The sequence below is a fragment of the Salmo salar genome, chromosome 28 (assembly GCF_965601325.2).
Source record: "Salmo salar chromosome 28, fSalSal1, whole genome shotgun sequence".
Classification (NCBI taxonomy): Eukaryota; Metazoa; Chordata; class Actinopteri; order Salmoniformes; family Salmonidae; genus Salmo; species Salmo salar.
The window spans coordinates 15,348,564-15,373,748 of record NC_138318.1 but is presented as its reverse complement, the minus strand read 5'-3'; the positions used below and the strand labels follow the sequence as shown (position 1 = coordinate 15,373,748).

Sequence of the window (25,185 nt, the reverse complement as noted above, 5' to 3'; positions counted from 1 at the left end):
CGTATCTTCCCTGTCTTGTGTATCACGTGTGCATTTCTCTGTGGAATGTAACGCTGCGGTATGAGGGAGAGTGTAATGTTATGGTATCTAGATAGGAGAAGGCCAGCAGTGCTATCTCTATCTGTTCTTGTGACGCAACCTGTTGGTAACACCACAACAGAGATGGTAATGATATGTTACTAGGTCTAATAACTAGTCCTTTTCCCGCCTCACAGTGACTGTTTAGTGCACCAGGTGCAGTAGTCTAAGATGTATTCCTCTCTCTCTTCCTTCATCTTCAGTGATCTGAAACAACTGGACAGGTGATAGCGAAGTCCTAGTGTAGTGAACATTCTCCTGTTTTCAGATCAGTTATTAGCCTAAACAAACATGATGGAGAGGAAGCCACTGTTTGTTACAAGACTGTCATGCATCCAATGTGCCCCCTTCCTTGATCAAGGGATGTAGTGGCAAAGCTGGCATTGCTTTAAACAGTTCCAATTGTGCTGATCATAGTGGTAATATGAAACTATGTCCATCATAGTCCTACAATAAAAATACCTATTACTAATTTTGAGATGTAGCCCATCACTTTCCATGACTTGAATCCCTATAATGCCATAGCCCTCCCAATCCCTTCAACAACCGTCAACCGAAAAATTCACGTCTCATTCCTACCTTTCCTTTCCGAGTTTAACTCGCTAATCTGTACGGAGACAGCTCCGGTCCAGGCTTGCAAGCAGGGTGCGCGTCTACCGATTCTCCGCTGCTATTGGTTGAGGCGGAAAAGGGGCTGGAACCTCGTCTGTGATCCTCTCATCCAGGAGCGATGCGGAGACAATAGGACTGGAGCTAGAGTGGTCCGCTGAGCAATGCGAATTTACCGCTACACCGGCTGTCAATAGCACGATAAGGTACATTTGAATGCAGACGGGGAAGATAAATTGTTATATTAAACTGCTCGGCTATGTGCTATCATCCTCACGATTTGTTATTTATTTATCTGACTTCAGAGCCCTCGTATGTTGGATGGATTGAATGGTGAGTAGCCTATTGCAGAATGAGAAGTAACTGATATTGAATTATCTAAACATTGTAGAATCCTCCACTGCTGCTGCCGAATGGGTGGTGCGCATTTGCCTGGCACGAAATGAGACTTGTGCTTGCAAGGCTACTGCTGCAAGGTGTCAGTCATTTGAAACAATGCTGTTGCATTTGTATTTCTGTGCTGATTATTTATTGCCGTCCTCTGTACTGGATGCGATGTCTTCTGATGTTTTATGGGTTTGCGTAAAAGTGTACCTGGATCATGCCAGGTATGTGTAGTGCATAACATAGTCCATTATATCCGACAATTGATATGTGTTGCCTCTTCGCAATGTGGTTATCTTCATTTGTTCTAGGCTAGGCAAACACTCACGTATGTAAATTAATTCCTTCTCTCCAGTGCTCTCTCTCGCGCGCAATGACAGTCACTTTACATCATATTGACTGTTTTCCAGTTTCTATCTCGTCTGCAGCTCTCTCCCTATTTCTCTCTCTCTCTCTATCTGACGGTCACTTGTTCTCATCACTTGCAGTTGTCGAGGACCGAGCAGACATAGTCATAGATATAGCATAGGCCTATGGCTAGGCCTACAGGGGACACCAACATAGCCGCTTCTGGCCGGGTTGGTGCAGCAGGCGGCCAGGGTACTCAGGGGCCGTCAAGCTATCAGAAACTAACTTTAAGGGAAAGGCCTTATTTTTCTTTCTTTTTTTTTACTTCATATTCATCATCTACAGCACCACCCCAACATCAACATATGTGAAAATGGCGCATTTCTATGTTTTGTAGTAAAAAATATAAAGGAAGAAGATGAGGAGGGCGCTTAGCTTATGCACAGTCTCTAAGCCTTTATCTGGTCCTGGGACATGTCCATTGTGCTTAAAGGGATACTTATGGATTTTGGCAATGAGGCCCTCTATCTACTTACCCAGATTCAGATGAACTCGCAGATAACATTTTTATGTCTCTGCATGCAGTTTGAAGGAAGTTGCTAACTAGCGCTAGTGTAATTGCTAATGCCAGTTAGGATTGGCACCTGAAACTATCTAACTTCCTTCATACTGGACACAAAAGGAGCACGCCCATATCCACATCAACGAGACCGCAGTGGAGAAGGTGAAAAGCTTCAAGTTCCTCTGCGTACACATCACTGACAATCTGAAATGGTCCACCCACACAGAGAGTGTGGTGAAGAAGGCACAACAGCGCCTCTTCAACCTCAGGAGGCTGAAGAAATTCGTCTTGGCCCCTAAGACCCTCACAAACTTTTACGGATGCACAATCTGGTACGGCAACTACCTGCCTGGTACGGCAACTGCTCCGCCCACAACAACCGTAAGGCTCTCCAGAGGGTAGTGAGGTCTGCACAACGCATCACCGGGGGCAAACTACCTGCCCTCCAGGACACCTACACCACCCGATGTCACAGGAAGGCCAAAATGATCATCAAGGACAACAACCACCCGAGCCACTGCCTGTTCACCCTGCTACCATCCAGAAGGTGAGGTCAGTACAGGTGCATCAAAGCTGGGACCGAGAGACTGAAAAACAGCTTCTATCTCAAGGCCATCAGACTGTTAAACAGCCATCACTAACATTGAGTGGCTGCTGCCAACATACTGACTCAACTCCAGCCACTTTAATAATAGAAAAATTGATGTAATAATGTATCACTAGCCACTTTAAACAATGCCACTTCATATAATGTTTACATACCCTACATTACTCATCTCATATGTGTATATACTGTACTCTATACCATCTACTGCATCTTGCCTATGCCGTTCTATACTATCACTCATTCATTATTTTTTTATGTACATATTCTTATTCATTCCTTTACACTTGTGTATATAAGGTAGTTGTTGTGAAATTGTTAGGTTAGATTACTCGTTGGATATTACTGCATTGTCGGAACTAGAAGCACAAGCATTTTGCTACACTCGCTTTAACATCTGCTAACCATGTGTATGTGACAAATAACATTTGATTTGATTTGCTTACAACCAGTCATGGCAGCTATCGTCATGCTTTATACCCATGTGAACGAAGAAATTCTCCATCCTCACCCGGATGCTTTAGACCTCGGGGCATAGCTGGTGAGAAAAAAAGATTAAAATGTAAGGAGTGCCAGCCCTTTATGCAAACTCACTGTTTTAGAGTTATTGCTGTTTTTTCTTGGAGAAATGGTATGACTAAACAGACTGTTCCATCCTACACTCTGTTACATACACATATTTAGCATAAGTTATTGCGGGTGTAGCAAAATGTTTGTGTTCCTAGCTCCAACAGTGTAGTAGTATCTAACAATACACACATCTAAAAGTAAAATAGTGGAATTAAGAAATATATAAGTATTAGGACGAGCAATGTCAGTGGCATTGACTAAAATACAGTAGAATACAGTTGAAGTCAGAAGTTTACATACACTTAGGTTGGAGTCATTAAAACTAATTTTTCAACCACTCCACAAATGTTTGTTAATTTCTTGTTAACAAACTATAGTTTTGGCAAGTCGGTTAGGGCATCTACTTTGTGCATGACAAGTCATTTTTCCAACAATTGTTTACAGACATATTATTTCACTTATAATTCACTGTATCACAATTCTAGCGGGTCAGAAGTTTACATACACTAAGTTGACTATGCCTTTAAACAGCTTGGAAAATTCCAGAAAATTATGTCATGGCTTCTGATAGGCTAATTGACATAATTTGAGTCAATTGGAGGTGTACCTGTGGATGTATTTCAAGGCCTACCTTCAAACTCAGTGCCTCTTTGCTTGACATCATGGGAAAATCAAAAGAGATCAGCCAAGACCTCAGAAAATAAATAGTAGACCTCCACAAGTCTGATTCATCCTTGGGAGCAATTTCCAAGCACCTGAAGGTACCACGTTAATCTGTACAAACAATGGTACGCAAGTATAAACATCATGTAACCATGCAGCCATCATACCGCTCAGGAAGGAGATGCGTTCTGTTCCTAGAGATGAGCATACCTTGGTGCGAAAAGTGCAAATCAATCCCAGAACAACAGCAAAGGACCTTGTGAAGATGCTGGAGGAAACAGGTACAAAAGTATCTATATCCACAGTAAAACGAGTCCTATATCGACATAACCTGAAAGGAAGAAGGAAGAAGCCACTGCTCAAAAACTGCCATAAAAAAGCCAGACTACGGTTTGCAACTGCACATGGGGATAAAGATTGTAATTTTTGGAGAAATGTCCTCTGATCTGATGAAACAAAAATAGGACTGTTTGGCCATAATGACCATTGTTATGTTTGGAGGAAAAAGGAGGATGCTTGCAAGCCAAAGAACACCATCCCAACCGTGAAGCACGGGGTGGCAGCATCATGTTGTGGGGCTGCTTTGCTGCAGGAGGGACTCATGCACTTCACAAAATAGATGGCATCATGAGGAGGAAAAGTATGTGGCTATATTGAAGCAACATCTCAAGATCAGTCAGGAAGTTAAAGCTTGGCCGCAAATGGGTCTTCCAAATGGACAATGACCCCAAGCATTCTTCCAAAGTTGTGGCAAAATGGCTTAAGGACAACAAAGTCAAGATATTGGAGTGGCCATCACAAAGCCCTGACCTCAATCCTTTAGAAAATGTGGGCAGAACTGAAAAAGCGTGTGTGAGCAAAGAGGTCTACAAACCTGACTACGTTACACCAGCTCTGTCAGGAGGAATGGGCCAAAATCCAGATGGGTTAGGGCAGTGTGATTGTGATTGCGTCATCTCTGGAACTATTGGGGCGGTAAGCAAATTGGAGTGGGTCTAGGGTGTCAGGTAGGGTGGAGGTGATATGGTCCTTAACTAGTCACTCAAAGCACTTCATGATGACGGGAGTGCTACGGGGTGGTAGTCATTTCGCTGTTACCTTAGCTTTCTTGGGAAGAGGAACAATGGTGGCCCTCTTGAAGCATGTGGGAACAGCAGACTATGATAAGGATGGATTGAATATGTCCCTAAACACACCAGCCAGCTGGTCTGCGTATGCTCTGTGGACACGGCTAGGGATGCCGTCTGGGCCTGCAGCCTTGCGAGGGTTGACACGTTTAAATGTTTTACTCACGTCGTCTGCAGTGAAGGAGAGCCCGCAGGTTTTGGTAGCGGGCCGTGTCAGTGGCACTGTATTGTCCTCAAAGCGAGCAAAGAAGTTGTTTAGTCTGTCTGGGAGCAAGACATCCTGGTCCGCGATGGGCTGGATCTAACCATAGCTCTCATGTCTGAGCCATTGAATTGCGACTCTACTTTGTCTCTATACTGACGCTTAGCTTGTTTGATTGCCTTGCGGAGGGAATAGCTACACTGTTTGTATTCGGTCATGTTTCCGGTCACCTTGCTCTGATTAAAAGCAGTGGTTCGCGTTTTCAGTTTTGCGCGAATGCCATCAATCCACGGTTTCTGGTTTGGGAATGTTTTAACCTGTCTGGGAACGTGGGACGCTTGCGTCCCACCCTAGTCAACAGCCAGTGGAATCACGTCGCGCGAAATACAAATTCCTATGCTATAACTTCAATTTCTCAAACATATGACTATTTTACACCATTTTATAGATACACCTCTCCTGAATCGAACCACGTTGTCCGATTTCAAAAAGGCTTTACAGCAAAAACAAAACATTAGATTATGTTAGGAGAGTACCCTGCCAAAAAAAATCACACTGCCATTTTCAAAGCAACTAACATGCATAACCAATACCCAAAACACAGCTAAATGCAGCACTAACCTTTGACAATCTTCATCAGATGACACTCCTAGGACATCATGTTACACAATACATGCATTTTTTGTTCGATAAAGTTCATATTTGTATATAAAAACAGCATTTTACATCGGCGTGTGACGTTCAGAAAATATTTTCCCTCAAATGCTTCTGGTGAATCAGCGCTACAATTTACAAAATTACTATTCGAAAACATTGTTAAAATGTAATATTGTCATTCAAAGAATTATAGATTAACATCTCGTGAATGCAACCGCATTGGCAGATTTAAAAAGAACTTTACTGGGAAATCACACTTTGCAATAACCGACGTGGTATGCTCAGAAAAATAGGCTAGGCGATACATGTTAGCGCCATCTTGGAACCATCTAAAATCAAATATACTATTGTAAATATTCCCTTACCTTTGATTATCTTCATCAGAAGGCACTTCCAGGAATCCCAGGTTAATAATTTATGTCCCAATAGTTCCTTTTTGTTAGCGCGTTCCGAAGGCTACTCATAATGTACTGAAGCGCGCGGGACTTGTTGTCACGAATGTGCAAAAAAATATATTTACGTTCGTTCAACATGTCAAACGTTGTATAACATAAATCTTTAGGGCCTTTTTCAACCAGAGCTTCAATAATATTCAAGGCGGACGATTGCATTGTCTTACTAAACGTTTCGGAACAATAGGGTTCCCATGGGCGCCCGCGTCATAGTAGTAATGGCCCTCCCCCTGTGACCAACTTCCCAAGCCTCTCTTTGGGTCAGTTTCTACCATAGAAGACTCAAACCACTTTGTAAAGACTGTTGACATCTAGTGGAAGCCTTAGGAAGTGCTAAATGATTAATAAGTCCCTGTGTGTTTCAATGGCAAAGGTTTGAAGTGATTCCACACATCAGATTTCCATTTCCTGTTAGTATTTGTCTCAGGGTTTTGACTGCCATATGAGTTCTGTTATACTCACAGACACCATTCAAACAGTTTTGGAAACTTTAGAGTGTTTTCTATCCAAATCTACTAATTATATGCATATTCTAGTTACTGGGCAGGAGTAGTAACCAGATTAATTCGGGTACGTTTTTTATCCGGCCATGCAAATACTGCCCCCTATCCCCAACAGGTTTTAATAGACGCTGTGGGTACGACATCGCCGATGCACTTGCTAATAAACCCGCTCACCAAATCAGCGTATTCACCAATGTTGTTGTTCGACGCAGTGTGGAACATATCCCAGTCCACGTGATTGAAGCAATCTTGAAGCGTGGAATCCGATTGGTCGGACCAGCGTTGGACAGACCTGAGCGCGGGAGCTTCCTGTTTTAGTTTCTGTCTATAAGCTGGGAGCAACAAAATGGAGTCGTGGTCAGCTTTTCCGAAAGGAGGGCGGGGGAGGGCCTTATATGCGTCTCGGAAGTTAGAATAACAATGATCTAGGGTTTTGCCAGCCCTGGTTGCGCAATCGATATGCTGATAGAATTTAGGGAGCCTTGTTTTCAGATTAGCCTTGTTAAAATCCCCAGCTACAATAAATGCAGCCTCAGGATATGTGGTTTCCAGTTTACATAGAGTCAAATGAAGTTCTTTCAGGGCCGTCGATGTGTCTGCTTGGGGGGGGAATATTCACGACTGTGATTATGATCGAAGAGAATTCTCTAGGTAGATAATGCGGCCGGCATTTGATTGTGAGGAATTCTAAGTCAGGTGAACAGAAGAACCAGAGTTCCCGTAGGTTGTTATGATCACACCATGTCTCGTTAGTCATAAGGCATACACCCCCGCCCTTCTTCTTACCAGAAAGATGTTTGCTTCTGTCGGCGCGATCCGTGAAGAAACCAGCTGGCTGTACCGACTCCGATAGCATGTCTCAAGTGAGCCATGTTTCCGTGAAACAAAGAACGTTAGTCTCTGATGTCTCTCTGGAATGCAACCCTTGCTCGGATTTCGTCTACCTTGTTGTCAAGAGACTGGACATTGGCAAGTAGTATGCTCGGGAGCGGTGCGCGATGTGCCCGTCTACGGAGCCTGACCAGAAGACCGCACCGTCTGCTCATTCTACGGCGTCGTTGTTTTGGGTCGCCGGCTGGGACCGGTCTATTGTCCTGGGTGGTGGGCAAAACCGAGGATCCGCTTCGGGAAAGTCGTATTTCTGGTCATAATGTTGGTGAGTTGACGTTGCTCTTATATCCAATAGTTCCTCCCGACTGTACGTAATAAAACCTAAGATTACCTGGGGTAACAATGTAAGAAATAACACATAAAAAAAACAAAATACTGCATAGTTTCCTAGGAACGCGAAGCGAGGCGGCCATCTCTGTCGGCACCGGTGACTCAAGCAGGGTTGTAATGGCTGACCAAAAGCAGCTCCACTGCTCTCTGGGCCACCAGGCCTGCGGAACTAAAAGGGCGGGAGAACGGGGTCGTCAGGCTCCACCTCTTGAGTTTTCTTGAGGATTTCCTTGAGATTAATCCCATCGTCATTCTCGTCATCCCCTAACTCACCTTCGCCTGACATTATGTCATCAGACAGTGAGGTGAGGGAGTTGAGGCTATCCATGGCCTCACCCTCAATTAGGCACTGTTGTAGGGAGCTGAGCCTCAGCTGTTGCTTTTGGCTCAGTGGCGAGGGTACTTCCCAGATAGAAGCACGTTTAAGCCTCCTTTTCAGACCTGCCCTTGTCAACATTTACCAGTTCTTACAGGATTCACAGTCCTCAAGTGCCTCTTGGCCATGTTCCTTACCCAAGCAATTGATGCATTGAGGGTGGGAATCTTTCCCTGCAATGATGAAACCGCAAGTACAAGAACATGGGTGTCTGAGTGCTTGGCTAGGCTCATCCTGGGATGGGATAGCATTGGCCATTGTGAGGAACAAGGCTTGATAGGGGGACAGAGCAATGCCTGCTGTAAGAACAATGTGTAGATGGTGTAGGCTAGTTAGTTAGAAACCTTGCTCCTTGTGGCTAACAAATAGTAGCTTGTATAAACGGCGTAATAAGATATCTAGTTAGAAGCCTTGCGGCTAACAGATAGCAATAATGAGCACAGTAGAACGCTATACACGCTTGGGGTGTTGGGGCTTTAGCTAGCTAGCAGCTACCTCGTGGTGAAGGCACGTGGCTAGCTTAGTGCTGGCTGAAGGAACCCGCTTGGGGGCAGAGTTAACCTTTAGATAGTGTGCTTCCGCAACCGAAGGAGCCGTGAGGCTGAGACGGTCAGACTAGTTAACACAGTGGGCGAACGTAGATTAAACCAGACAAGAGAAGGTAGATAGAATTGCTACCATGTTCTGGGTAGGGTATGCTAGTGAGGTTAGCTTGCAGCGTGGGCTAACCGAGTCTCAATAGCTAGCCATGAAGCTAGTTACCAATGGAGACTCAGAAGTAGGAAAGGAATTTTTACATTAAACAAAAACCTTCCAGTTAGTACTCAACCTCTCGACAGGGTCTGAAGACCTACGCTCAGCAGCGATATCCTTCACGGTTCACTTGTGAATAGTTAGTCAGGAAAACATGGATCCAGTCGATCTGTGGAGCGCGAGAGAGTAATACTCTTTGTGCAGAAGAGATCCGAGAGTAGGTGATCCTAGCGAATCCCCACATGAGATATCAAAATGAATAATTGAAAGAGAACCGATCAGATCTGACCTCCAAGTCAGGGCCAGAGGGGAAGGGCAGTGTGAGGACAGAGTCGTAGGCCCAGGCTACAGCTGCACCATGCAGAGCTCAACATGATGCAGCTCCTGAGAATGCTGTCCCAATAGAAATGATTATGCCTGACAGAATGGGTGTCCTTTACGCAGACCTACAGTGTAGTCCAAAATGATTGGGTTATTGAGCTAAAAAGACTGTATAAAATAAATCATACAAATACTGAGCTGAGCTATTTGATAAAGATTTGAATTTACCGGCCATTGGAAAAATGTACTGGACCCATATGCATTGGGTGCATAAACCAATTAGAGCGTCAACCCACGGTGCTCAGAATAACAGAAATCACATTTACATCAAACTGGATATACATCACAAATATAGGAAGGCCAGGACTAAATATAACTATTGTAAAATAGATTGTGTCCGTAAAATGTATATAGTGTGTATACGGCGTCACTACAGACCCTGGTTCGATTCCAGGCTGTATCACAACCGGCCGTGATTGGGAGTCCCGTAGAGTGGTGCACAATTGGCATCGTTTGGGTTAGGGTTTGGCCTGGGGGTAGGCCGTCATTGTGAATAATAATTTGTTCTTAGCTAGTTAAATAAAGGTTAAATTAAAAAAAATCATTAAAAAAGTGGAAACCATTACTTTACTCCAATTAGGGGAGGGACGGTAGGGTGTGCGGGAAATAATAAAGGAAAATATATTTTAAGAAGATATGCATATACACTACCGGTCAAAAGTTGTCATCAAGGCAAAGGGTGGCTATTTGAAGAATCTCAAATATAAAATATATTTGGATTTGTTTAACACATTTTTGGTTACTACATGATTCTATATGTGTTATTTCATAGTTTTGATGTCTTCACTATTATTATACAATGTAGAAAATAGTGAAAATAAAGAAAAACCTTTGAATGAGTAGCTGTTCTAAAATTTTGGACCGGTAGTGTGTATGTATATTTTTATATGTATATTTTTATATGTATATATATATATGTGTGTGTGTGTGTGTGTGTGTGTGTGTGTGTGTGTGTGTGTGTGGTGTGTGTGTGTGTGTGTGTGTGTGTGTGTGTGTGTGTGTGTGTGTGTGTGTGTGTGTGTGTGTGTATGTAATATATATGTAATATACTATATATATATATGTATGCATGTATATTTTATATATATGTGTGTGTGTATATATATATATGCGTGTGTGTATGTAAGATATATATATATATATATATATATATATATATATATATATATATATACTACCGTTCAAAGGTTTGTGGTCACTTAGAAATGTCCTTGTTTTTGAAAGAAAAGCACCTTTTTTTGTCCATTAAAATAACATCAAATTGATCAGAAAAACAGTACAAACATTGTTAATGTTGTAAATTACTATTGTAGCTGGAAACGACTGATTTTTAATGGAATGTCTACATAGGCGTACAGAGGCCCATTATCAGCAACCATCACTCCTGTGTTCCAATGGCACATTGTGTTAGCTAATCCAAGTTTGTCATTTTAAAAGGCTAATTGATCATTAGAAAACCCCTTTGCAATTATGTTAGCACAGCTGAAAACTGTTGTTCTGATTACAGGCTCAAAATGGCCAGAAACAAATAACTTTTTCTGAAACTCATCAGTCTATTTTTGTTCTGAGAAAAGCAGGCTAGTCCATGCAAGAAATTGCCAAGAAACTGAAGATCTCGTACAACGCTGTGTACTTCACAGAACAGCGCAAACTGGATCTAACCAGAATAGAAAGAGGAGTGGGAGGCCCCGGTGCACAACTGAGCAAGAGGACAAGTACATTAGAGTTTGTAGTTTGAGAAACAGACGCCTCACAACTTCTCAACTGGCAGCTTCATTAGATAGTACCCGCATCTCAACGTCAACAGTGAAGAGGGTACTCCAGGATGCTGGCCTTCTAGGCAGAGTTGCAAAGAAAAAGCCATATCTCAGACTAGCCAATAAAAAGAAAAGATTAAGATGGGCAAAAGAACACAGACACTGGACAGAGGAACACTGCCTAGAAGGCCAGCATCCCGGAGTCGCCCCTTCGCTGTTGATGTGAGACTGGTGTTTTGCGGGTGTAGACTTATTTTAATGGACAAAAAATGAGCTTTTCTTTCAAAAACAAGGACATTTCTAAGTGACCCCAAACATTTAAACGGTAGTATATATTTACCCCAAAAATGTATGGGGGATTGGAAATGATGCAAACAATTACATTGATGGAAGCTACAATCTATCCGCTATATATATATATATATATATATATATATATATATATATATATATATATTATATATATATATAAATCACATTTAGATTATGGTAATTCATTTTAACAGAACAAGCAACTCCTGTAATGAAGCAGACAATAAATCGTCATTTTCAAACATTTGCCAAAATGCAATTAGTAGGAAAAAAAACATTCTAAACATCATACCTGTGACAGAGATTAAAATATCCATTAGGAATTTAGAAAGAGGGGGAATGTAATGATGCAACAACTAGGATGGGTTGTTAATATGACTAGGATTGTGCCTTTGGCTTCTGGGCAACGGAAGAAAGTTGATATGAAAACCAATAGAACAGGAGAGAAATTGCGTAGTGGTGGGTCCTATAGGGAAGTAAATTGAAATAAATGTTCCAAAATTATATTATTAAATCATTCAAAATACCTCACCTGAAAGCATGACTTAGCCGCAGAAGAATCGAGGATCATTTGCTTCTTTTAGAAAATAGCTGTGGATTGTTTCAAATCATAAATTCACAGGCCACTGCCTATTTACAGTACATAGGAAGACCGCAATTTGGTCAGTGGGAGTGGCAATAGGCCTAGCTGATTATTGAGTTGCAGGTGCCCGTGAAAAGCATCTAAAATATGTGTGAAGATAATGTTTTTTGAGTGTAATTTCAAATGTTGAGACAAGAAGAAGGGGAGGGGTGAGTTGTGAAGATATAGGCGAGTCTCTCTCCAGAATGGCTCAGCTGCCTTCCGCCAATTCTTGCGCATTCATTGTTCATTTGTGTGAATTGTTTGCCCTATGATAGTTTATTTTGATCAATTCCCCATTACAGCAGACAGGCCGAGTAGAGAATTGAATGCGATTGAAATAAACTGCATTTTAATCATATTTCCTACTGTTTTAATTTTGTCGGCTTTATGTAGGCAATTTTTACTTAATTGACAATGGAAGTTATAGGCCTACTGCTGCATTGACTTAATGTATTAAGCCGCCAGTGGATCAATGTGATTATGTGTCCGTATGGCAGTGGCTGGTCCTCTAGCGTTAATTTAATTACAATTTTTAGATTTTATCATTTTACAAGTGACTATGATTTTGAGAAACTCAAAAGTTATTATTGAAATGAAACTTCCACGAAAATGTGCATATGAAAATTATAACTGGCACGCAGATCGATAGAAATGGTGGGTAGGATACATTGTAAGCTTCCCCAAACTTGAACCGCACCTGCCGCCTATAAAGTCTATAAAATAATTGCCTCCATGTTTCCATGGTCGGATTTTGACTGTACGCTACTTTGAAGCAAGGTAACACATGCCTCATAATATGAAGTAAAACATTTCGGTTTCAAACAATTAAGTATGTTTTCAAAATGCATTCTGCCTCCAGGTCACATTGTAAAGTGTTGGAATACCGCCCTGTTGCCTGCGCTTGTAGCGTATGGTGAATGGGAGGCACGCTTCAATTTGGCGTACCAGTTGAGAACTACAAAATAGTAGCTGTTTTTAACACACAATTGCATTTAGAATTGTTGCGAAATGAATGGGCCTATAAAATAGCATGTTTTACTCCAGCAGCAACCAGCCGAGGAGCATCAGGAGAAATCCCGCTCAAAATAGCACATGTGATAAATAAAATGGGCTACATGAGGACTAACGAATATACACACACGCCAATTTAATTCCACTAAATTATGCAAATTAACCTATAGACGGTAAGCATAACGATCGAATGTATTTCCATTGACTGGTATTTCCATCAATGAATAAAAAGCATTATTTTGCAATGGGATTTTTTTTCTCCCGATCATTTTGGCCAGCAATAGTTTTATTTATCAACTTTGTTTTTTGGGGGGAGGGGGTGCAAAAGCCGGCGCGGAGACCCTGATCTGTGTGTAACCTTTATTTAACTAGGCATCTGCCTGTGTGTGCATGCGCGTGTCTGTGCATGTGTGTGGCCCGCATGCAGAGCTAGGCCTAGCCCAGCTGATCATAAGGGGCTTATGATGACACACAGTATCAGTCAGACAGAAGCCCCGTTGACATGAGCACAGCTCGCCTTTACTTTAGAATTCAACACCAGCAGCAGCTCAACATGGTCCAGTGAAAGTCAAATACAGTGTGTTCCTCTGTCTGTATCTAACTAGAGCTGGTTGAAACAATCACTGCTTGGCTGCTGTTGCTAAGGAGTTCTTGGACTTGTTGGACAGGGAAGTATGTGTGTTCTATAGAAGGCATTTAAATGTTGGGTAACGTTATGTCCTCCTGAATGAGACCCTGCTTTAGGACTGGGGTGAATTTGCCCTGTCAGACTAGACTAGGGTTTGACATAGAGCTATGTGGTTCTTCAATGTGTGTGTGTGTGTGTGTGTGTGTGCGTGCGTGTGTGTGTGTGTGAAATGAGCTAGCGTGGTACAGTACCTGTTGTACCTGAAGCTCTTCACACCCCTGTGGTCAAAGCAGGAGGTGGAAACCATTATCTGCGTTCTCTTTCTCTCTCTCTGTCTCTCGCTCTTTCTCTCGGTTCCAGCTGTGTGGGGCTGAAAAGCTGCCAGCCTCGTAAGGCAAGGAAAGGATCAGGTGATTAGAGAGAGAGAGAGCGAGAGATGCAAATAATGCTAATATATTTTGTTGTTAGATTACATGCTGTAGAAAATAATCAGGTGGTTCCACCAAACAATCCAGAAGGGTTGTACACTACAGACTGTGTGTTTATCAATCCAGAAGGGTTGTACACTATAGACTGTGTGTGTTTATCTCCAGTGCTCTCTTTTGAATACAGGAAGGTCATCTTTCATCTTCAATTCTGATTGATTTTATTTATTCGAGTGGACCTGCAAAAAGGTTGCCTCTTAACAATACAGTAAAAAAACATCTTTAATGTATTTTGTAACGGCTGCTTCCATAATGGTCCAGCATCAGGCAAATTACAATCTATTGAAAGGCTTAAGAAGAGAGCTATTGGCTTAACAGCAGCAGAGCAGAGCAGTACTTTTGTTGAGGTTGTTATAACATTGAAGGAATAACATTGTGATTCTGGTGTGTTTGCCTCAGCTAACTTAGGCCTGTCAGCTTGGCTGTTGCATAACAGCAATCTGGAAATTGGCAGAGTGCTGTCGGCTTCTAACTAACCTCTGAAAGAGAGATGGTTAGAAAAAGAGAGGGAGAGTGACAGAGAAGGGGGGAGGGGAGGGTAAAGTCAATTTCCGCCACCTTGGTACAGTGGATATACAAAATAATTAATAACATGCCATTGCCATAGAAACAAAAACCGCCAGTAATCATTTTACTGATGCCACAGACAGACAGATGGCTATTGCAGACTTCCTCTCATCCAAAACTTCCTGGGTGCTCAGCCATTCACTGCCAGAGCTGCCAAGTGCCACCCAATCCAGTGCCAGAGCTGCTGTCCAACTGAATGTTGAGCTTGCTGGTCTCTGTGCTAATGTAACACTGTTGGTGCACCGAGACATTTCAAATTATTATTAAATTCACCTTTATTTAACCAGGTAGGCCAGTTAAGAACAAGTGCAACCTGGCCAAGATAAAGCAAAGCAGTGCGACACAAACAACAACACAGAGTTACACATTGAATAAACAAACGTACAGTCAATAACACAATAGAAACGTCTATATACAGTGTGTGCAAATTAAGTAAGATTAGGGAGGTAAGGCAATAAATAGGCCGAAGTGGTGAAATAATTACAATTTAGCAAATAAACACTGGAGTGATAGATGTTCACAAGATGAAAGTAGAGATACTGGGGTGCAAAGGAGCAAAAAAATATATAAATAAAATAAATAACATGGGGATGAGGTAGTTGGGTGGGATATTTGCAGATGGGCTATGTACAGGTGCAATGATCTGTAAGCTGCTCTGATAGCTGATGCTTAAAGTTAGTGAGGGAGACATGAGTCTCGAGCTTCAGGGATTTTTGCAATTCGTTCCAATCATTGGCAGCAGAGAACTGGAAGGAAAGGCGGCCAAAGAGAAATTGGCTTTGGGGGATGACCAGTGAGATATACCTGCTGGAGCGCGTGTTATGGGTGGGTGCTGCTATGGTAACCAGTGAGCTGAGATAAGGCGGGGCTTTACCTAGCAAAGACTTGATTGGGTTTGGCAACAAATATGAAGCGAGGGCCAGCCAACGAGAGCATACAGGTCGCAGTGGTGGGTAGTATATGGGGCTTTGGTGACAAAACGGATGGCACTGTGATAGACTGCATCCAATTTGCTGAGTAGAGTGTTGGAGGCTATTTTGTAAATGACATCGCCAAAGTCAAGGATCGGTAGGATAGTCAGTTTTATGAGGGTATGTTTGGCAGCATGAGTGAAGGATGCTTTGTTGCGAAATAGGAAGCCGAATCTAGATTTAATTTTGGATTGGAGATGCTTAATGTGAGTCTGTAAGGAGAGTTTACAGCTTACAGTCTAACCAGACACCTAGGTATTTGTAGTTGTCCACATATTCTAAGTCAGAACCGTCCAGAGTAGTGATCAGTTGAAGAGCATGCATTTAGTTTTACTTGCATTTAAGAGCCGTTGGAGGCCACGGATGGAGAGTTGTATTGCATTGAAGCTTGTCTGGAGGTTAGTTAACACAGTGTCCAAAGAAGGGTCAGAAGCATACAGAATGGTGTTGTCTGCGTAGAGGTGGATCAGAAAATAACCAGCCACAAGAGCGATATCATTCATGTATACAGAGAAAAGAGTCGACCTGAGAATTGAACCCTGTGGCACCCCCATAGAGACTGCCAGAGGTCCGGACAACAGGCCCTCCGATTTGACACACTGAACTCTGTCTGTGAAGTAGTTGGTGAACCAGGCGAGGCAGTCATTTGATGAACCAAGGCTGTTGAGTGTGCCGATAAGAATGTGGTGATTGACAGAGTCGAAAGCCTTGGCCAGGTCGATGAATACGGCTGCACAGTATTGTCTTTTGTCGATGGCGGTTATGATATTGTTTAGGACCTTGAGTGTGGCTGAGGTGCACCCATGACCAGCTCGGAAACCAGACTGCATAGCGGAGAAGGTACTGTGGGATTCGAAATGGTCGGTGAGCTGTTTAACTTGGCTTTCGAAGACCTTAGAAAGGCAGGGTAGGATAGATATAGGTCTGTAACAGTTTGGGTCTAGAGTGTCCCCCTTTGAAGAGGGGGATGACCGCGGCAACTTTCCAATCTTTAGGGATCTCGGACGATACGAAAGAGAGGTTGAACAGGCTGGTAATAGGGGTTGCAACAATTGCGGCGGATAGTTTTAGAAAGAGAGGGTCCAGATTGTCTAGCCCGGCTGATTTGTAGGGGTCCAGATTTTGCAGCTCTTTCAGAACATCAGCTATCTGGATTTGGGTGAAGGAGAAATGGGGGAGGCTTGGGCAAGTTGCTGTGGGGGTTGCAGAGCTGTTGACCGGGGTAGCCAGGTGGAAAGCATGGCCAGTCGTAGAAAATTGCTTATTGAAATTCTCGATTATTGTAGATTTATCGGTGGTGACAGTTTCCTAGCCTCAGTGCAGTGGGCAGCTGGGAGGAGGTGCTCTTATTCTCCATGTACTTTACAGTGTCCAAAAACTTTTTGGAGCATCCTTTCCTCTTTGTCCAACCCAGTACAGGTGGCGTCACATCTGCCCACTAGGTGGTTTTAGTAGTGTAATTGTCACAGAATATTTAAATGGGTGGATCCTGGCATCCTTGTCGTGCTTTTAGTGTGGGCATCAAATAGCTGACATTGTCTCTGAGCTGATGACTCATCCAGCTATGAGGCTTACGCTTGTGCTGCTGCTTCTATAAAAGTACAGCAGGGCAGAGATACTGACTCACACATAGACACACACACATGCACACACACTGACACTCACACGTGTACCTGTAAACATTTGTCCTAGCCGCCAATGCAGTGCTAGGACAAGTTGAGTTAAGAGTACTGTTTGATAAACCCTCCTCCAGGCTTAAAGAGATGGTGTGTGTGTGAGAGAGACGTAGTGATTCTGATTCAACACTGACAGTAATTGAGCTTATGTCCGAGAGATGACAGTATTGTGACAGTCCAAATACTTATGGCACCTTCATATTGGAGTATAGAGCCGAATGAAACATTTTAGCTTCATTGTCCAAATAAAGGGAGGGTATGTTCCAAAGTGTTTTATGTTAAGCAGAGGAATTAAACATAAAGCCTGAAGTTTCCATAAACAGAGCCATCTTGTTTAGTGTCATTCAGAGTTGTGTGTGTGTGTGTGTGTGTGAATCTATAGTCTGAGGAATAGGTCAGAGTGTTCTGCGTCTGGATGGTAAACACTGTGTTCAGAAAATAAGTTATTTTGAGAGAATAATCACACTGCAGTAGGATGGAGTTAGGCTGGTGTGTGTTTGTGTGCATCAGCACGTTTTCTATATCTTGTTCGATATTTGTTTATTGGACATACAAAATGTCATTTTTTTTTGTATAAGCTGTTAATAATGTCTTTGCATGTTTGATGTATTTTCCACTAACAAAATGTCTTCCTGTTTCTATTTCTCTCTCCTCTTCAGTGATACAAGCCGTTAGCCACCTCTCCAGTCCTGCCCGTGTGTCAGTCCCCTAAACCCGTCACGTGTTCCTGTCCGTCCCTTAACCCTATCCCTTAGTCCACCCCCTGACCTGGTCCCCAGTATGAGTTCTTCTCCGCTGGGTTCCCGTGGCAACATGGACATTCTGGAGGAACTGCAGCTGATCGCAGCCCAGAACCTGGAGATGCTAGAGATCAACAAGTACTATGATGTCATCAGGGAGCTGGGCAAGGGCACCTACGGCAAGGTAGACCTGGTCATACACAAGATCAGAGGTGAGGAGGACACACACACACACACACACACACACACACACACACACACACACACACACACACACACACACACACACACACACACTAGATTTGATCTTGAGGATACACACATTTAACAGGATCATTCACTTGTCCATTAATCTACAGTTCATAAATATCGAGGATTACATGTAGCATGATCAACTATTACAATCCTTCATCTCTCACATGTTGTTATCCCCTCAGGTACCAAGATGGCCCTGAAGTTCCTGAGGAAGAAGACGACCAAGCTGAAGTCGTTCCTGAGGGAGTACAGCATCTCTCTCTACCTCTCGCCCTGTCCCTTCATCATTAACATGTTTGGGATCGCCTTCGAGACTGACGACTACTACGTGTTTGCCCAGGAGTATGCCCTGTCCGGGGATCTCTTCGACATCATCCCTCCACAGGTACACAGAGACAGAAATACAGGGATGCATATGTAACCGATGTGAAATGGCTTGCTAGTTAGCGGTGGTGCGCGCTAATAGCGTTTCAATCGGGTGACGTCACTCGCTCTGAGACCTGAAGTAGTTGTTCCCCTTGCTCTGCAAGGGCCGTGGCTTTTGTGGAGCGATGGGTAATGATGCCTCGTGGGTGTCAGTTGTTGATGTGTGCAGAGGGTCCCTGGTTCGAGCCCAGGTTGGGGTGAGAAGAGGGACGGAAGCTATACTGTTACACATATTTGGGATCTTCTGTTATAATGGCTATGTCGGCTTTGTTGTAAACATGAATCTTAATAATGTTCAATGACAGTTTATAATAGCTTTTGTCAGATTGCCCGTAAGGTTCCAGGTTCCAGTGCTTCATAACACGTTTATAGAGGTTGTCATTACAAACATCTTTGAGGTTTATATTGTTTTCTAACCTCCTCAACCTCTCCATCCAGGTTGGTCTCCCGGAGACAGTTGCTAAGCGCTGTGTGCACCAGGTTGCCATCGCCCTGGACTACCTTCACTGTAAGAAGTTGGTGCACCGAGACATCAAGCCTGAGAACATCCTCATCTTCGACCGCGAGTGCCACAAGGTCAAATTGTCCGACTTCGGCATGACACGCCGCGCTGGCTCGCCGGTCAAACGTGTGAGTGGGTCAAATCACATGCAACTTTAATTAAAAAGACAAAAGTAGCGAACTGTATAGGTAATAGGGTGTCATTTGAGATGCAGAAACCACCAACTATGTCATAAAAGAGACCAGGCGTCATGGGAGCCAACTTAAATAAAGAATGAAATCTTCCTCATCAATAAACAAATACTATTTCTTCCTCTCTTCCTAGGTGAGCGGTACCATTCCGTACACGGCTCCGGAGCTGTGCGACGCGTCTCGCCACGAGGGTTTCTGCGTGGACTACAGCACAGATGTGTGGGCCTTTGGCGTCCTTCTTTTTTGCATGCTGACCGGTAACTTCCCCTGGGAGAAGGCCCTGCCCTCCGACTCCTTCTACCAGGAGTTCACACGCTGGCAGAGGCGCCGCACGGGCTCCGTACCCTCGCAGTGGCGCCGCTTCACAGAGCAGGCCCTCCGCATGTTCCGCAGGCTCCTCTCTGTGGAGCAGGACCGACGCTGCTCTGTCAAAGAGGTGTTTGGCTACTTTAGCCACAGCTGGATGCTGGATGGAGACAGCAACGGGAATGGAGGAGGGGGTGGAGAGAGAGAGAGGGAGAGAGGAGGAGGGGTGAGGGTGGAGGGGGAAGGTAGCAGTACGTCGTCCTCGTCCGGGGAGGACGATGAAGACATGCTGGTGGAGAGGATGAAACAGCAGACTCTGTCTCCTCTCTCTCCTGTGTCTGTGGAGAGGGGGACTGGGGGGACGAAGGCAGGGATGATGGAATCAGGTGGTGGACACCATTTTGTTTCTGTTTCCACCACCAGCTCAGTATCCTCTACTAACAGCTATGAACGCATGCCCAGAGACAGCATCAGCAACAACAACCGGCCCCCAGGACGCATGCTGGTGGCTACACCTATAGAGATCTGTGTCTGAGAGATGTATGTGCGAGACGGGCCTGAGAAGGACTGAAATACTGCGTACAGACACCTACACTCATATACACACACACATATTCATACATACATACATTCGGAAAGTATTCAGACCCCTTTACTTTTTCCACATTTTGTTACGTTACAGCCTAATTCTAAAATTGATTAAATAGTTTTTTCCCTCATCAATCTACGCACAATACCCCATAATGACAAAGCAAAAAAACGATTTTGGAAATTTTGGGGAAATGTATTAAAAATGAAAAACTGAAATATCACATTTACATAATTAGTTAGACCCTTTACTCAGTACTTTGTTGCAGCCTCGAGTCTTCTTGGGTATGACGCTACAAGCTTGGCACACCTGTATTTGGAGAGTTTCTCCCATTCTTCTCTGCAGATCCTCTCAAGCGCTGTCAGGTTGGATGGGGAGCATCGCTGCACAGCTATTTTCAGGTCTTTCCAGAGATATTCGATCGGGTTCAAGTCCTGCGTTGCCTTAGCTGTGTGCTTAGGGTCGTTGTCCTTTTGGAAGGTGAACTGTCACCCCAGTCTGAGGTTCTAAGGGCACTGGAGCAGGTTTTCATCAAGGATCTTTGTACTTTGCTCTGTTCATCTTTCCCTCGATCTTGACCAGTCTCCCAGTCCCTGCCGCTAAAAAACATTCCCACAGTATGATACTGCCACCATGATGCTTCACAGTAGGGATGGTGTCAGGTTTCCTCCAGACGTGACGCTTGGCATTCAGGTCAAAGAGTTCAATCTTGCTTTCATCAGACCAGAGAATCTTGTTTTTCATGGTCAGAGTTCTTTAGGTGCCTCTTGGCAAACTGGCTGTCACGTGCCTTTTACTGAGGAGTTGCTTCCGTCTGGCCACTCTACCATAAAGGCCTGACTGTGCTGCAGAGTGCTGCAGAGATGGTTGACCTTCTGGAAGTTTCTCCCATCTCCACAGAGGAACTCTGGAGCTCTGTCAGAGTGACCATCAGGTTTTTGGTCACCTCCCTGATCAAGGCCCTTCTCACCCGATTGCTCAGTTTGGCCGGGCGGCCAGCTCTAGGAAGAGTCTTGGTGATTCCAAACTTCTTCCATTTAAGAATGATGGAGGCCACTGTGTTCTTGGGAAACTTTCCCAGATCTGTGCCTCGACACAATCCTGTCTCGGAGCTCCCCGGACAATTCCTTCGACCTCATGGCTTTGTTTTTGCTCTGACATGCACTGTCATCTGTGGGACCTTATATAGACAGGTGTGTGTCATTCCAAATCATGTCCAGTCAATTGAATTTACCACAGGTGAACTCTAATCAGGTTGTAGAAACATCTCAAGGATGATCAATGGAAACAGGATGCATCTGAGCTCAATTTCGAGTCTCATAGCAAAGGTCTGAATACTTATGTAAACAGGTAAAAACCTGTTTTCGCTTTGTCATTAACGGGTACCGTGTGTAGATTGGTGAGGAAAAAAAATATTGAATCCATTTTAGAATAAAGCTGTAACGTAACAAAATGTGGAAAAAGTCAAGGGGTCTGAATCCTTTCTGAATGCACTGCATACAAATATTCACACACTTTCATACATACTATGTATACTCATACTCATACACAGACACATACTATACTATAACTATACCTTATTATCGTCACACACAAAAAAAATTGAGAACCGGGTCAAATGCAAGGACATTTAATGAATGAATGAATGAACATTTTGCCAAATAAAAAGGGATCAACTCAAGACATTCCTGATGATTCCGGTTGGGGTCTTAGGGTACAATGATCCAGTCAGAGATCCAGTGATAAGTAATTCTACAGAGATGGCAAATCTTTATAGAGACTGCAAAGACTCAATGAACAATCAACCAACCAACCAAGACTGACAGACGAGACACGGAAAGAGAGGTTGAAAAACACATTGTGATCTGAAATGCTGGTATTCAGACAGTATCAGAAGAAAACCAAAATGTATTTCTTAAAGCAATATATTTCCCCCAAAAAGACTGAAGTCGAAGGTGAATTGAGAAAAAAGAGCTTCAGAACTGGCATGGCTGAACCATTTATGAAAAAGTCAAAAGATGAGATGTTCTTTTGATTAGGGTTTTTAGCTGATAGAAATACTTTGTAAAATGTTCCTCAATGAAAGAATATCATCAAAATGAACAGCAGTTTTGATGTTTACTGTAATGCAATGTGAACTCTGGTACAAAGTATGTGTGTGTGTACAGTATGTATGTACGTATCACTGTATGTTCCATGAGTATGGATTAGAAATTTGATTAGGTGGATTTTTTTTTTTTTTTTTTAAGATTTACTTTATTTATTTAAATCTTAAATAACCAGATTAGCTTTAGGTGTTTTGTGTTTGACTCATTTTAGTAAAGCTTTTTGGAGGCTCTAGTGCCAAATCTCTACATGGTCTTCTGCAACACATTTTGAACAGGAAAATGAATACTGTTACAACAACTGGATCTTGAACATTACTGTGTTTAATAGTACTTGTTGCATGGCGTATTCTCTCTCCAGTTTATGATTTAGATTTAGTCCGATGATGTGCTACACATTAATATTGGATCATTCAAAGCCACCAGATGGAGAAGAGTAAGGCATTAAGTTGGTATCACTTTATATGGATAGTCCCAAGTAGGCGGTTTGTGGATGTAGACAATACCTGTCAACATTTCAACTAACTATCCATCAGGGTTGGGGTCAATTCCATTTCAATTCCAGTCAATTCAGGAAGTACACTGAAATTCCAATTCCAATTCTCTTCAATGCTTTTCATTTGGAATTGGAATTTGGTTTACTTTCTGAATTGCCTGGAATTCAAATAGATTGACCCAAACCTTGCTATCCACAAACCCTAGCCTTAACCCTTATCCTAACCCTTATTCTAACCCTAAGCGCAACCTTAGCAAGCAGTTGCTTATCAACATAGAGTTTGTTGATAGTATGACCATCTGTAGATAATCTATATGGGACTATCCAAATAAAGTGTGACCATTTAGATTAATGTATTTTACAGATAACTTTATTCTGCCGCAGCAAGCCAAGACGACAGATAGCTCTAAATGATTTCCAACACTTTATCCCTGCACCTTAACACACACATATCTACTTTGTTTTTACACATTTTAATCAATTTATTTGATTCTTTTTTTTATGTCTTAATGCTGATGAATAGAGTATTGTTTGGATTTTGATAATTATTTAGCATTTTAAATTCAAGCTGAAAAATACAGTGAAGTACACAATCACATCTTAAAACAACTGCATGATGAGTAACTAAAACATATCTTTATGAATCCTTTTAACTAGCTTTACAAAAAGTTATGTCAAGATTGTTGTAATGTGGAATTTAGCTGTAGCACAATTTCTTGCATTATGTCCTGAAGCGAATATTGGTCTTATGACCTCTTGAGACATCTTAGGGCTCAATACCAGACAAAACAATAATAGTTCATTTTTATTCAATGTGTTGTGTTTGTAGGTTGTTGATGTTGTTTCCATCTCACCAATTAGAACTAGGATCTAGAACTAAGTTACTGATCCTGGGAATCCTAGATTTTCTACAATAGTTTAGATACCGTAGTTCTCAAAATAATGCATTTTTGATGGTGTGTAGATTCCAAATTGCCAAGTCTTGAGAAGTTGCAAGGGACATCTGGAGAGGATTTCTCACTTCCTTGCCAAGCAAAACATCCCAAGAGTGATGAATGAGTCATTTTAAAGTCAGAAATAAGATTAGAAATAAGATTTAAAAAAATAAAATGTGTGTTGTGATTTCCAGACATATTTGCATAAATCTGTGTGTGCTGGAAAACAATTGTTAAAAAAAAAAAATGTTTTTGCTGTCACAAGCTGTAGTATTCTGTTCTTCATAATTGGGTGTATGAATGTCGTGTAACAGTCAGTAAAGTTGTTTTCCCTCTGAGGTTTGACATCTTCCAACAATGAACTGGTCAATGTTTGTAGCTAGTTGAAGTATTGTTCAATCACGCTCCGGGTAGAAGTTGGCTTCAGGCAGATTTAGGATCAGCTTACTCTCCCCAAATCCTCACCTTATCCATAAGGTTGAAAAACTCCACTGACCTTTCATCAGTGTTTTGGGTAGTGAGATTACTACACCTTGTGACAACCTATGACCTTATTGTGTTCTGACTCCAAACAACTTCCAGTCCCGATGCACAGGGCTGGAGTTGTTTCTCTAGAGGCTAGTGGTCACCAAGCCGAGTCCTGGGGACTCCCTAGATGTGCAGGCTTTTATTCTAGCCCAACACTAACACACCTGATTCAACTAATCATTCAAATCTAAGGCTAAAACCTGGGTTGCAGACCATAGCTGTAGCCAATAGATGAGTTGGGCAAAGAGGTTTCTGCAAAGCTATCATGATGTAATGTGTTGCAAGTTGTGTATTGGAGTTCCGTCTGTCTGTACAGTGACATATTGATGCGGCATCATGATTTATGGCGTTTTAGTGAGTAGGGCAACACAGCGCAAGAACTCGTGTCCGAGTATGTCTTTGCAATACAACCGTCTTCCCTGTAAGCTCTGATTTAGTCGACAATAAAATGAAAACTGTGGTTGGAATGAATGCCGGTGTGAGTTTGTTCCCTGGACTCAATGTCCCAGTATTCTGCAGGAGATACGGACATGCTCTTCTTACATTTCTTGCCGTTACATCAGATCACAACACAGGCCATTTAGCAACTG

At 42.7% G+C, this 25,185-nt stretch overlaps 1 protein-coding gene across 2 annotated transcripts; it reads left to right on the top strand.

Annotated features, from left to right (window-relative positions):
- Nucleotides 1–756: 756 nt before the first annotated feature.
- Nucleotides 757–25,062, top strand: LOC106589506 (serine/threonine-protein kinase SBK1). Of its 2 annotated transcripts, none has more exons than XM_014179578.3 (5): nucleotides 757–893; nucleotides 18,182–18,474; nucleotides 18,700–18,902; nucleotides 19,382–19,573; nucleotides 19,770–25,062. In XM_014179578.3, the coding sequence occupies exons 2-5, from the start codon at nucleotides 18,303–18,305 to the stop codon at nucleotides 20,475–20,477; spliced, it is 1,275 nt and encodes a 424-aa protein (XP_014035053.1). In that variant the 5' UTR covers nucleotides 757–893; nucleotides 18,182–18,302; the 3' UTR covers nucleotides 20,478–25,062. The 2 variants fall into 2 exon arrangements, with proteins under 2 accessions (XP_014035053.1, XP_082826613.1); XM_082970487.1 differs by having other exon boundaries at nucleotides 759–1,020.
- Nucleotides 25,063–25,185: the final 123 nt, after the last annotated feature.